The sequence below is a fragment of the Etheostoma spectabile genome, chromosome 16 (genome assembly GCF_008692095.1).
Source record: "Etheostoma spectabile isolate EspeVRDwgs_2016 chromosome 16, UIUC_Espe_1.0, whole genome shotgun sequence".
NCBI lineage: Eukaryota > Metazoa > Chordata > Actinopteri > Perciformes > Percidae > Etheostoma > Etheostoma spectabile.
Window position 1 is genome coordinate 11,558,219 of NC_045748.1, and position 14,156 is coordinate 11,572,374.

The 14,156-nt window shown below is 40.0% G+C and overlaps 1 protein-coding gene across 8 annotated transcripts in view; it reads left to right on the plus strand.

Annotated features, from left to right (window-relative positions):
* tnca (tenascin Ca) overlaps positions 1 to 13,402 on the plus strand; it is a 48,652-nt gene extending 35,250 nt beyond the window's left edge. For 4 of the 8 annotated variants that reach the window (XM_032539595.1, XM_032539596.1, XM_032539597.1 and 1 more), the window contains 17 exons: positions 271 to 546; positions 1,963 to 2,235; positions 2,396 to 2,668; positions 2,765 to 3,037; positions 4,451 to 4,750; positions 5,767 to 6,039; positions 6,318 to 6,440; positions 7,124 to 7,267; positions 7,846 to 7,965; positions 8,382 to 8,525; positions 8,615 to 8,745; positions 9,304 to 9,436; positions 10,472 to 10,623; positions 10,794 to 10,890; positions 10,981 to 11,142; positions 11,535 to 11,698; positions 12,233 to 13,402. In XM_032539595.1, the coding sequence (XP_032395486.1) occupies positions 271 to 546; positions 1,963 to 2,235; positions 2,396 to 2,668; positions 2,765 to 3,037; positions 4,451 to 4,750; positions 5,767 to 6,039; positions 6,318 to 6,440; positions 7,124 to 7,267; positions 7,846 to 7,965; positions 8,382 to 8,525; positions 8,615 to 8,745; positions 9,304 to 9,436; positions 10,472 to 10,623; positions 10,794 to 10,890; positions 10,981 to 11,142; positions 11,535 to 11,698; positions 12,233 to 12,343 (3,149 nt within the window). In that variant the 3' untranslated portion in view covers positions 12,344 to 13,402. The remainder of the gene's footprint in view (positions 1 to 270; positions 547 to 1,962; positions 2,236 to 2,395; positions 2,669 to 2,764; positions 3,038 to 4,450; positions 4,751 to 5,766; positions 6,040 to 6,317; positions 6,441 to 7,123; positions 7,268 to 7,845; positions 7,966 to 8,381; positions 8,526 to 8,614; positions 8,746 to 9,303; positions 9,437 to 10,471; positions 10,624 to 10,793; positions 10,891 to 10,980; positions 11,143 to 11,534; positions 11,699 to 12,232) is intronic. The other 4 variants (XM_032539599.1, XM_032539601.1, XR_004335642.1 and 1 more) reach the window with 3 other exon arrangements.
* Positions 13,403 to 14,156: the final 754 nt, after the last annotated feature.

Consider the following 14,156-nt stretch of genomic DNA (forward strand, 5'->3'; position numbering starts at 1 on the left):
AGAAAATTCTCAAACTATTGTGACTTTTTTCATAAATTTCCCCCCAAAAAATTTCCTGAAAAAAAAATTCTGAACTTATTATGTCTTTTTTTTTCAACTTTGACTTTGTTTAAGTAGTTGACTTCATTCCCGAAATCTGAGATAATCTTTTCCATAATTGTGGCCCAAATACTCAGTCGTACTTAGTGTGACAAATAGAAAGTTAATGTGAGTAATTTTTACAATCTATCTTGCCTCAGTTGACCCCACTCTGATCTGTCTATCTACCAGAGGAGCTGAAGCCCACGGTGGGGAACCTCACCATCTCTGACATTACATGGGACGGCTTCACTGCGTCCTGGATCCCCACCGCTAGGGAATTTGACAGCTTTGTCATTGAGGTAACAAACTTGGAGAATTTCGAAGAGAGCCAAAACCTCAGTCTGTCCGGAGACGCTTTCAGCCTGGGCATCTCGGGGCTGAATCCCAACACCAGCTACATGGTTGGCCTGTTTGGGATGTATCAGGGCTCCTTCCTTGAACCCGTGTACACTGAATCAACCACAGGTACCTGCAACTTGCAACGTTGCAGTGTTTTTGTCCTCTATCTCTTTAACTTTTTTCCATTTTTGAATTTTAACTTTCTGTTTCAGTCGTTGTCTGTGAAGCAAACACAGACACTAGAACCGCTGTTGTCCCACTCACAGTGGAGCGTTCACACCTCGCTGCATGAAACGAGAACAACATAATAACCTAATTTCTGTTCTGTCATCACTGTCCGACACCTTGGCCACAGGGTACTGCTTCATCTTAACCAACACGCCATGAGCCATTCTTTACCCTCCAGCCACTGTTTCTGTCTAGCTGAGAGAGGGCAGGGTGATGGGGACCCGTGCCACATCACTGAGCAAAGCAAACGCCCCTCAACTGTTCAACCTTACCCCAAACTGCTCCCTCCATCCCAGTTACCAACGTGCATGATGCCCCCTCCCCCCTTCCTCTACCATCCCCTGCATCGTGGTGAGGTTTGATGCTGATGTGCTGCAATGATTGCAAAAGCAAAAACCAATAACTTTCTCCCTCACACGCCTGTCACACCGTGACAGCGTGACCATCTCATTTCATCCCATCAACACTCATTCAGTGCATAATTGATTAACCTTGAAGGATCATGGATGTGCTCACATGCAAGTTTAAGTGAGTTCTGTTAGTCTGTGTGAGATAGTTTGTCAATAACGTTAAAGTAAATATCCTCATTTCCTTTTGAACTACTAGGTGGCAAATGATTAAATCTTCTTGTCGTTATCAAGGTAAAAAGCCGATAATATCTGAGGTTAACAGTTAACGCCACCTTATTTTCATCTGAATGATGCCTAATTTATTTGCTGCATGTTTGCAAGTAACTTACTTTATTTTTCATTGCATGTTAAAAAAAACAAAAAAACTAAATGTATTTAGGAGTTTAACTTTCTCTGTAGCTGTCTGCTGTGAACCGCTCTGGTGCAACATTATGCAGAATTGATCCTATTCTCAATGTTAACAGATCAACTGCATGATTAGCTCTCACTCCATATGCATGAAAGAGACTTTTATTTTTTTATTTTTACTGTTATGTGTCATCCTTTGCCACATTTTCACATTAAAATCAACACTGTTCATTTAACCTTGAGGCCAGTATTCTTAAGCTATTTTCCCCTTGGCATTACACGTTTGTCCATCTAATTATTATCATATTTTGAATAATTAAGTTATTGTTCAAGCTGCTAAGTTAATTTTCATGCAAAAATATATGCATGTATCAAATCTTTTAAGCTATTTAGACTATCAGGAATTGCAAGTGGGAGGTGGTGAGTGTCCTGTAACACTATACACATTTGAATGTGATGAATCAAATCCAACAGCTACTAGTAATTTATCTAATTAGTTTTTGTTCTGTAAAATGTTTTTTCAAATGAAAAATCTAATAATGATTTCTCTCTTTAGTGAATCAACCAGTGGTTGGCAAACTATATATCTCAAACTTAACGTCAGAGAGTTTTTCAATCTTCTGGAATGGCACTGAAGGAGAATTTGATGGTTTTATCCTGGAGATTATTGATTCTGATTGGCTGATGGAGCCAAAGGAATATAACGTATCCCACAATGTAAAGTCCCATGACGTCACAGGGCTCAGGCCCAACACTGACTATATAGCCTACGTCTATGGGACATACAAGAGATCCCGAACAAGTGCTGTCAGTATTGTTGCATCAACAGGTATTTGGGTTTTGTGTATTACAAAAAAATAGGGTTATCTAATATTCTTTTCTACACTTCTTCTGAAAAGTAAAGTTGACTTGGGCCTGTATACATAGACACATACATGCTTTCCATTTTAATAAATGAATATATTTCTTATTTTTCTCTCCCCTTGTAGCTGAAGAGCCTGATTTGTCCAGGCTAGTTGTTTCTAACATTACCTCCGACAGATTTTCTCTGTCGTGGCGGACAGGAGAGAAGGCTTTTGATAACTTTATAGTAGAAGTCAGAGAGTCTGCTTTGCCCTCACAGGCAATGGGCCGCTCTCTGCCAGGAGATGTGCGCTCCACAGTCATGGCCGGGCTCAAAGCGAGCACAAGCTACAACATAAAGCTGTACGCCAGCGCTGGTGGCCAGAACACACAGCCTCTGTTTGATCTAGCTACAACAGGTATCCCATTACATGCATTTTTTGTTTTTACACTGCATGTACTAAGCACATTACCCGCACAACATAACTGAAAAGCCGTGTTCTTTTTCTGTTCAGAGGATGTCCCACAGTTGGGGCCCATAGCTGCTTCATCTGTGAGTCCACAGAATCTCAGCTTGTCCTGGAGCACTGTGTCAGGCCATTTTGATGGTTTTGTTATTCGGGTCAGTGACCCTGAGCAGCAGTCTGATACGCTGGAGTTCAGACTGCCTGGGGAAGCCCGTAACATCACAATCTCTAACCTGATGGATGCCACAGGCTATGATATTGAACTGTACGGTATCTCTCATGGGCGCCACACTCCCTCAGTGTTAGCCCACGCTGTCACAGGTACTCCGTATTTTACTTATATCTTAAACTCTCATCACTTGTAGTTGTAAATGGTTTGTAAAGAGCTTTTGCTTCAAAACATTTAATAGACCAAAGTACCTTCTGGGGAAATGTGTCTCCAACTTACAGTTTAATATATGAGAAATCTCTTAATGCATTTCAGGCCTTAGACCTGCAGACACACATTCTTTTAAGCTGCAATAAGAGCACATTTGACATGCATCATGAGCACGTGTTTTCATCTGGTTTCATTTTTGGTGCATGAAACCATTTGATTTATAATAAAAGTAAATGTACAGAAATATTAACATTAAAATATATTTTAATTTCATAAGTAAAAGTACTCATTATGCAGGATGTTCCGTATTACTGTATTATTCAGAATAATACAGTATATATTATATTTTTTAGATTATGGTTATTGATGCATTCATGTTTACATCACTTTATTGGTGCAGCTGATAATGGAGAGGTCATTTTATAACGTTATACTGGGTAAACCCCGCCCACTCTGTTTAATTCTGCTGCCTCAGTTCACAATTTCGCGGGAATAAATCACAAACTGGTTTAACACGATGACGAGAGAGAAGCGACCAAGCAGCTTCTTGTTTACATTCAACATAGCGGCCACCGAACGCCACTGAAAAGCAGCAACCGGCTGACGCTTCTACGTCACCCGGATCGTTGATCTGATTGGTTGAAGGAGTATCCAATTGCGGACAGTCATTTGAACTATGCCCGTTGTTACGCCTCTTGTGCAGAGAAAATACAGAGCAGACTTCCCAAACCAATGCTTAATCTCAAATCTATTGAGCTTGGCTTAGTCTGGTGATAGACAGACTAGTATAACGTAGCAAAAAATGGAAATACTCAAGTAGTATAAAAAACCTAAAGCCACAGTTGTTTTAAGATGCAGTACCACTAATGGCCACTTGATGCCCATCTTGAGTTCTCAGTGCCATTTGCTAAAATATGTTGTACAAAACATTTTTATCTCCACATCGTGTAATGTATGTCTGCTAATTGTCTTGGGTGGCATCTTTCCCTCATTGGTGATGGGTAGTCACGTCCTTGTTCATTTTCACCGTTGTTTTGGTTTTGTGGCTCTAGGCAGTAAATCCAAGCTTCAAAATGTGGCATTAGTACAAAGCGGTTACATCTATTCTTTCTACGCTCTATTGTAGAAGAATATAAAACTCTATGATGCATGCAAAATTTGCCCTTTAATGGTTTTGGCTTTTAAATTTAGGAGATTTCCAGTTTCTTTTTTAAAACTGATAACCTCACAGGAAGAATGGATTTTATAATATGCTTTTGCAATCATTGCACACATTATCCTCCTAATGGGATCTTGTTTCCCCTCCCACATGTGTTCCCTTCTCAAAAAAAAAATCTAAACCCATTCCTCTCCAGCTCCTTTGCCTAAAGTGGAAAACTTGTCCATTTCCAACATAACCCCCTACGGCTTCCGTGTGCTGTGGGAGGTGAAGCAGCAGGAGGAATTTGCCCCCTCTAGTGGCGGCTTCAGCCGTTTTCACATAGTGGTGACAGACTCTGGCTGGCTGCTGGAGCCTCAGGAGTTCAATGTGCCAGGAAACCAAAGTCACCTGGATATCTGGGGCCTCATCACCGGCATAGGCTATGAGGTCAGGCTGACCGGGGTGTCAGAGTCAGGGCTTCTCTCTCGGCCTCTGACTACAGTGGCTGTGACAGGTACCACTCACAGCACACTGCAAGGCCCCTCGTCTTACTATAAATGTGTAAACTACTGTACATAATGATCCAGTTCTGACGTTTCACCATCATAACTTGGCTGGTCTTTAAGTGGCGTAACTATTTTTGATATTCTTTCTTTTTTGTATAATATCAAAGAATAGAACAAAATTAGCTTGAGTATTGAAGGAGTTAGTTGACTGCCATGTTCAGATGGTGAGGCTTCAGCTCAGTACTGGAACTTAACCCTAATTTAGATTTATAACACAACTCTTTTCCAGACTTTTGTTTTGTTTTAAGCCTTTGCTTTGTCACTGGGAGAATGACATGTGGAGCTCCCGCCTGTTTCTTCCTACCTCCAAAATATGAGCAAGCATATTTGTTTGTTTCATATTTTAAAATGTGTTTTCCTTCAGATTTCTGATTGGCGCTACACAGATGTCTGTTACTTTTGCCATGCCTTTTTACATGCCAGTTTATCAATCTGGCTAAAACTCCTGTGGATGGATACAGACCAATGAATAAAACTAAAATGATCAGACGTAGGAAAACACTGATAAATTCAGCAGTACATTCTGAGCATGAAATGTCTGTTGATTTAAATTCTAATCTCATTTGTTTCTTTGTCTTTGAATGCACTGAATGCATCGAGGCTGGCCTCGAAGACGCATGGGGACGTCGTCTCAACCAGTGTTTGCCGAACTCTGTCCCGACAAATCTGTTAGAGACTTAAAAGGAATGTGACCCTGTTAAATGACGTAAATAAAAATTTACAAAAAGCATCTTGTCTTGTTAATTTACCCAAATGTATAGGCTTTGTAGCCCGTGTGCTGTGGTTTTAACACTAACGGATACCTAAGCATGGCAAATCGAAGGTGGCTGGAATATATCTCATTCTGCCACCTGGAAACCTTCTTGCCTGATTGCTGACTTCTTCCATGCTTCTTCAGAAGTTGATGAATGTTCCTAAGAAAACACAAAACCTTCTGCAACGTTTTGTTTCCTTGTTTAACCAGAGGCTGAGCCTGAGGTGGAGCATCTCTTTGTCTCGGACATCACAGCTGACAGTTTCCGTCTGTCGTGGACGACTGAAGAAGACTTGTTTGAAAGATATGTGATCAAAATAAGAGACAGCAAAAGATTAGCCCACCCTAAAGAATACAGTGTCCATGGCCGTGAACGAACCAAGATTTTAACTGGACTCATGAGTGGCACCGAGTATGAAATCGAGCTTTATGGTGTCTCATTGGACAGACGCTCCCAACCTATTACTGGGGTTGCTCAGACAGGTACATAAAAAAAATGCCAAGTCTGCAGTTTTATACTAACTACTAAATTGTTGGGTCCCTGCTGTCTGAGAACTGAACCCACAGTCCCACTAATCATCTTTATTCTTCTGGTTTAGGCTTAACTCTCTGCCTGACGCTAATGGAAAATGGTCTTTTGGGATCCTTCAAACTCATAGTTTTCTTGTATTTATGCAATGTTATTGGCCATACGTTCTTTACTTTAATTCACCCTTTTTTGTTGCTTTCCTGTCTGCGCATATCCATTTATACTCTACTAGGCCTGAGCACTCCAAGAGGACTTAGCTTCTCTGATGTGACCGACTCCTCCGCTGTAGTTCACTGGTCCATGCCTCACTCTCCAGTGGATAACTACCGAATCACCTATGTGCCCTTTGAAGGAGGTAAGAAGTCCATCAGTTTTATTTTGTTGCTATAGTTTACTGGTGATTAATGCTTTCCAACTTCTATTTACATTTAGTTATTTCTTAAATATTGACATTATGGTTTAGTTGAACTAATTTGAACCTCTAGTGGCATGGTTGTAGCGATGGCGTTCAGTCAGTCCACCACTGGTCCTAGTCTCGCAATGCCAGACCTTCCTCCACAGGGCTGCGGAGGAAGGTCTGGCTAGTCCACTCAACATTCCGGAATGGGAGAAAAACATGTTCTGTTTCATCGGCGTTTCTTTAAAGCAATTGCAGTTGTCTTGGGCGGCGCTAGGCGCTGGACGCAGGTACAGTGCATATGCAAAATAGCCTCGGGAAGAAACTTGTAGTAGTTATCGTCAGCAAGTATAGTTTGTAAAACAACAGACTCATGGAGTGCTGCTTGGATGTGTAGAAAGTGTAATATTAAGTAGTATGATATAGTCTTTCTCTATTCAGCAAAGGTAAAGTTAATCACCACCCACCACAACACAAATAAAAAAGTACCAAATAGTCTAGAAGCTACTCTACAATAGAGCTTAGTTACAGTGAATGCAGTGGAAATGCAGATAAATCATCAAATGATAAATGTATAGATTTTACATTATTTGTTTTATTTTTAGTGTGGAACCCACTTTTTATTTTTTTTTCCTCCACAGGAAGTCCAATGATGTTGACTGTGGATGGCAACGTGTTTGAGGCTTCTCTACCCAATATGCTCTCTGGCAAATTGTACAAAGTGACAGTGAGTGCTGTGAAGGGTCTGGAGGAGAGCGACGCCAGCACTGACACTGTAATCACAGGTTGGCTTCTTCTTTCTCTTATACTACACTTCTGTGTCAGTCCTCCCTGACTTGTACTGACCACAGACTGTATATAAAGATGGACGACGTGTCTCCACTTCCTCCAACTGTATAAGAGTACAAAAATATCCCGGATACGGGCGCTGTCATCTTGTAATTTTGGAGCCAAAGTCTGTGCAGTAGTGATCGGGCGGAGGAAAAAACAGCTGTGAGTCAATCACAGCTGTCAATCATGATGCTTCACCCTAATTTAAAGCATCAAATAACTAATATAAATCCAACCTTAAAAGAAAACTAGTACTTGAACAAACATCAGTGTAACCAGAACTACCTAAAATGACCGAAACCATCTTTGGGAAAATGTATTTGACAGGTAATTTAATGTTTAATGTTACTTTAAAGGTCCATGTCCCATCCGCCAACACGGAGGGGGCGGGATTTATGACATACTGCAGCCAGTCGACAAGGGGGCAATCCAGATGTTTTATCTTCACTTATAAAGTCTTTGCATCAACCTCTGGTACTGACGTTGGAATTGGTTCGTAGAAAATTTAATTATTCCGGTTTGTATCTTCCAGCTTTGGACAGTCCGCAGGGTCTGACTGCAGTCAATGTCACTGACTCCTCGGCGCTGTTGCTGTGGCAACCGTCTCTGGCCACGGTCGATGGCTATGTCATTACTTACAGTACTGATTCAGGTGTGTTTCTGTTCTGTCCTCTTGTATCGATCAATTATCTGCATTAGCCCTTAATTTAGACAGGAAGTTCCTATTTAAAAGATTGAGTTCTTTCACTGTCAAACACACTACAACTACAGTGAAGCAGTCGTAATCCTAAACTGTGCTCTTGTATGTAGAAAGACAACAGGAACAGGAAGAAAGATAAATAGATATTCCTTGATGGTTATGCTTATTAACAATTGGTCAAATAAATACATATACTGAGATGTAAGCAGGTGTAGCAAATGCAGTAGACTATGTACATTACTAATAGGTTTTATTACAAGTATGGCAGTATTATAAGGTAATCACATTTTTATTGGTCACGCTATTGTTGTGAATGACAAACTTTGATTATGTAATTTGCTTAACTGTGGGTGTGTCCTGGTTCACAGTGTCCCCAGTGGTGGAGCACGTTTCTGGGAACACGGTGGAGTTTGAGATGGGCTCCCTGGTTCCAGGAACCCACTACTCAGTTGGAGTACATGCTGTAAAAGAAGCGCAGAAGAGTGACTCTGTTGTCACTGATTTCACCACCGGTAGGCTTAAAGAGAGAGAAGCCCTGAGGCGAAATTTGATTATTGTATATTTTAATGAAAAATAAAGCTGCAGTGTGTCGTTTTTTCAGGTGTGGATCCTCCTCGTGATCTGACGGCAGTTAACGTCCAAACTGACAGTGCGACTCTCACCTGGAAACCCCCGCAGGCTGCTGTGACTGGTTACATACTCACCTTCTCCTCTGCTGATGGTACAATCAGGGTACGCACGTCCCCGACATGAGTTCAATCACTGACAACACTGGTGGTTTATTGTTACCGTAACTCACGAATACAACCCTGTTAGCTCATATCTTGTACATTATTAATAAATTCAGTTCAATTTTATTTATAGTGTCAAATCACAACAGGAGTTTTCTCAGGACACTTTACAGGTAAAGTTGGTCTAGACCACACTCTATAATTTACAAAAACCCAACAATTGCTCCCCCCCCGCCCGCCCCCAAAAGCATTCGGGGAGACAGTGGTAAAGTCCTTTTTACAGTCAGAAACTTCGGACAGACCCTGTCCCTTGGTGGGTAGCCATCTGCCGCTGCCGGTTGGGATACAGATATACAGATAAATGCATAAAGAAAGCAGCACTATTTTTTACTTTGTTGTGTCAAGCTCCTTTTGAGACTGAAATTATTTTGAAGGTATAAAAGCAGGTTAAAAAAAAAAAAAGGTTAGCAGTTATGTGCACATTTTGTAGTTAAATCCCCAGTATGGTCTTGCTCTTTGTAAGTACTTCGTTGTTTTCTATGTGTGTACATGTATTCAGGAAGTAGTGCTCAGCCCGACAGCGTCCTCATACAGCATGGCTCAGCTTACCGGCTCCACGGAGTACAACGTGAGACTGCAGGCCATCGCTGGAGCCCAGAGGAGTCGTCCTGTGAACAGCGTCTTCACTACCAGTAAGGACAGAAATGCAGGGATGCACAACACCTCCTTTTTGTTTTTAATCATTGGTGTATATCACCTGAAAATCGGATTTTATTTATCTTCTGACACAAAAACTTGATTGGGTCCAGTCAAATGTATGTCCGAATGGTCTTTGATGCTTTTATGTTGTAGAAAGCCCTCTTCACAAATGTTATTTTGTTTGAAGGGTTTGTATGACCATGTAGAACTAAATGCTGTGCAACGGTTCAACCAGACTGACAATTGAAAGGGCCAAACGAGACAACGATCCCTCTGAGAAAAAGTTGAAAATGAAGAGATGAAATGTGTGTCAAGTGTCAAGTGCACAATAATGCAGCCGATAAGCTGGAAGTAACAGGAAATGGGTTGCTTTAGCAAAGCTCTTCTTCAAACTTTACAATATAAAAAGAAGATTAGTCTAGCGTTAGCACTGTGGAATATGTGCTAGACATAATAGACTTAGACTTATACTTGCTTCAATCTAACCACTGAGTAGACTGCAGAGAGCCCTAAGAAAAAAATAGATTATACATCTAAAATATGTAGAACCCATATTCACTTATGCTTTTCTGGAATGAAAAACAAATTCAACATCCAAGTTCCACCGTCTTCTAAGTTTGAATCATTTTCTTCTCCTTTCAAATGTAAATTATACATTTGGTGTCTGAATTATACTTTTTTATCTGTTTAAATAGTTACTAATGAAGGGAAGAAGGAAAACAATTACACAACAGCTGATTCCAAACCTTTGGATGGTGGTGTAACTGACTGGTGCTTTTTCAGCAATGAAAGATTTAGTGTTACGCAACAGTCCAGATGCACGTTAGAAAGAAATTCATTTAATCTGATACTCCACCTGTGCTTATTTTTCATTCTGTCTGGGCTGCTCCCGATGGAAAACACTTTTCTTTTTCAAAACCATCTTTCCTTCCGAGCTCCTTACTCTCACTCTCACATGATACTGTATTCTGTCCTGTAGATAAAGTTGCAGAGGTCTCTGAGATGATGTCTTTTTAATGTGCTCCTAGTTGGACAGTTGTACAGACGACCTAAGGACTGTGCTCAGATTTTACTGAATGGAGAGACGACCTCTGGTCTGTACACCATCTACGTGGGTGGAGAAGAGAGCCAGTCCATCCAGGTTTACTGTGACATGACCACAGATGGCGGCGGATGGATAGTGAGTGTATCAACCTGCTGAAAACCAATTTAAAGACGGTTTTGAAACCATAATTCCCATTAACAAGAATCTGATCATACTGCTTGTTTTCTCTAGGCAGCAACCTTGATGACCTTGTCATGCTTGTTATGATCATTGTGAAGCTGTTGTGACACTTGGTCCTTTTTCAGGTTTTCCTGAGACGCCAGAATGGAAAGCTGGAATTCTTCAGGAACTGGAAGAACTACACGGCTGGCTTCGGTAACTTGAATGATGAATTTTGGCTGGGTAAGAGCTCTCTTCTTCTATTCACCTTGACTCTCTCTCTGTCTTTTCTTACTCAGTCCCTTCCATCTGACACATATAAAATTATTACAGGTCTGTCCAACCTCCATAAAATCACAAATTCTGGCCATTATGAGCTGCGAGTGGATTTGAGGGACAACGGGGAATCGGCCTACGCTCAGTACGACAAGGTCACAATTGCAGAGCCAAAAACGCGTTATAAAGTCTACATAGGAGCGTTTAGTGGAACAGCAGGTACGTATTACTTTAAAGGATTACTTGGACATTTTGGGAACTGTTTTTGCCTGTGATAAGATCAGAAAAACGATACCACTCATGTCTGCTGTAAATATTAGCAGCCACTTAGCTTAGCATAAAGACTGGAAACGGGGGACACTGCTAGCCTGGCTCTAAGTAAGAAAATCCACCTACCAATATTTTCTGAAGCTCACTAGTTAACATCTTGTATATAGTGTTTGTTTGATCTGTTCAGAAACAGTGTAAAAACAGTAAGTTGGGGTTTCATGGCCAGATGCGTACGTTTTTACGCCCTTGTTTTTGTAGGAAATAAGTAAATTTAGGCGGATTTTGTTACCTTTGCACAGAGCCAGGCAAGCTGTTTCTGTTTCTCTTGATATCTTCTCCAGGTGACTCCATGACGTACCACCAGGGTCGCCCCTTCTCCACCTTCGACAACGATAACGACATTGCTGTCACCAACTGCGCCTTGTCCTACAAAGGGGCCTTTTGGTATAAGAACTGTCATCGTGTCAACCTCATGGGGAAATATGGTGACAACAGTCACAGTAAGGTACGTACATTTTATTTTATAAAATCTCAGATTGTTTCTGTTCTCGTTGAAAAAGATGACTGAAGCTGGCAAAAGATTGGTGACATTAATTACACAGTTCTGTTGATGGTTTAATTTGCAGCATCGTTCCAATATTGCCATTTTGAGTCTTACAATCCTTTAATCAATCCCATGTTTCTTCCAGTTCTGTTTCTTGTAGTCTCAAGATGTGTCAGTTGTTTCATTTAGAAGATTTCGCCAACAATTATTAGCCATTGGTCCCTCCCCCAGTTCCTTATAATAGCTTATTTACTTGCTATTAACAGTATTTCCCTTCCCTTTACACTTACTTCAGATTGATTACAGTGATAAAATACTTCTGACATCTATACAGCAGTTTACTTTTCATCTTTGGTTTAATAAAGAAACAAATTCAAATTTTCCAGGAGATTTTACTCCACATCTGTGAATTGCTGGATGTATGGTTTAGGCAAGGATGACTCCGATGTGTTAGATAACTCTATTTACCATGATTTGTATTCTGTGTTTCTGCAGGGGATCAACTGGTTCCACTGGAAGGGCCACGAACACTCAATTGAATTTGCAGAGATGAAGATTAGGCCGGCCAACTTAAGAAATTTTGAGAACAGAAAAAAGCGATCGTAGACTTGTGAAACCCCACTACTCGTCTACACATCATCTCCACCCCCCACCACCTCCACCTATAGCCACACCGGCAGTCAAGAACATCTGCGTTTCCTCAACCTCAAATCATTATTTAAAATACACACAAAACAAAAAGACCATCAAGCTGAATGTAATTCAAATTCTGGCTGTGAGAAATGAACCTGCTAATATTTACACCATAGAAACATGTTTTGTGTGGCCAGTGTGATTTATTTGAAAGTAGCGGTGAGTTTGATGAGCATGAATGGACATACAATACATGTGTTATTGGGACCAAACATCTGTAATCATATTAGGAGTTCATTGTAAAAATGTGTAAATGAATCCACTGAATCGGTAACATGTCAAGGGCACATAGTCAGAAGAAGGCATCCTGTCCCCTGAAGTAATGGGAAGTAAATTCAATGTTGAATTAGTTAAATTCCTCTATAACTGAGCTATTTACCAGGATAAATTCAGAAAATGATTCCACTTAAAGAAGATAATGAACTCAATGAAATTACATGTATTTACTTTACAACCAAGAGACCATTTGGAAACCACTAATACCACTGAATCCATATTTAAATTTTGATTTACTTATTTTGAAAGAAAGATGCTCTGTAACCTTCAATACAAATAAAAATATTAGTTTAATAAAAGAGTGTGTGAGCAATTTTTTAAAATAAAAAAGACACTTAATTTATTTCCACCTCCAGGCCAGCAGATGGCAGTGTTTACTCTCTATGCAATACTGCTGATGTATCATGTGGTTGTCTGGTGCTACGTAAGAGTGAATTTTACAGTGCAAAAGACAGTTTAAATATAAAAGTATTCATTATTCATGGTCTTAAAAAACATTTATTTCAGTTCCCTTAAAAAAAATAATTAAATTACATAATTGTTTTTAATTATAATCAATGTTTTTGCCGCTTATCTGGGTCCAGGTCATGTTAATTGATTTGCTATAGTAGGAACTGTATTTTACATAGTGCTAGAAATAGAGATACAAATGTGGCATAATTGTCATTTCATGTTAATAAATAATTCTAAGCCTTATTGTCATTATTGGTTTGGACCTGGTATGCCTGTGAAAAATGTGTAAAATTGAATTCTATGTGGTATCAAAAACTCACTGAAAACTGCAGACACCCTTTTATTACATATTTTGATACAAGAAGACTTTCTGTTTTATAAATAAAAACAGATGGGCAATGTTATTGCTTTTACTCTCAACATTGGAACTTCAAACCTCTTCATATTGACTGGCTCTCTGAGGACTTTTATAAACATAATACCAAACCTTAGTTTAAAAGTGCAGCCTAATATTTCTGTATCAGGATCTCCACGATTTTAAAATTTAGGTTAATCTATTATGTTTCTTCTTCTTTTTTTGCAACTGGAGCCCTTTTGGAGCCTTTTGTGTAAGCACAAAACCAAAACTGGTATCTTTACGGTTGTCATCAGATCCATAGTGGAGGATTAATCTGCTATTGCTCTTCACTGGCGCTGTCACACAATTAACAAGGGCAGACTTTGGTGTCGTCAACTTCTTAAAATCACAAGAGCCTTAAAAGAGGGATGATTTAATTAAATATGACCAGTCTACGTGTCCTACTTTTCCTACTGCAAGCAGTATAAGGAAATTTAAGTCTTTCAATATCCAGCAGGTGACTATCTAGTGATCAGACCCCACCTTATGTTGACCATTCATCATGATCTGCAGCCCCCTAAGTGTCCTCTCAGCTCCACTCTGGCACTGTTTGTTTGTTATGCAAACCACTTGGATGTGCAAAGGTACATTGTTGCCTGT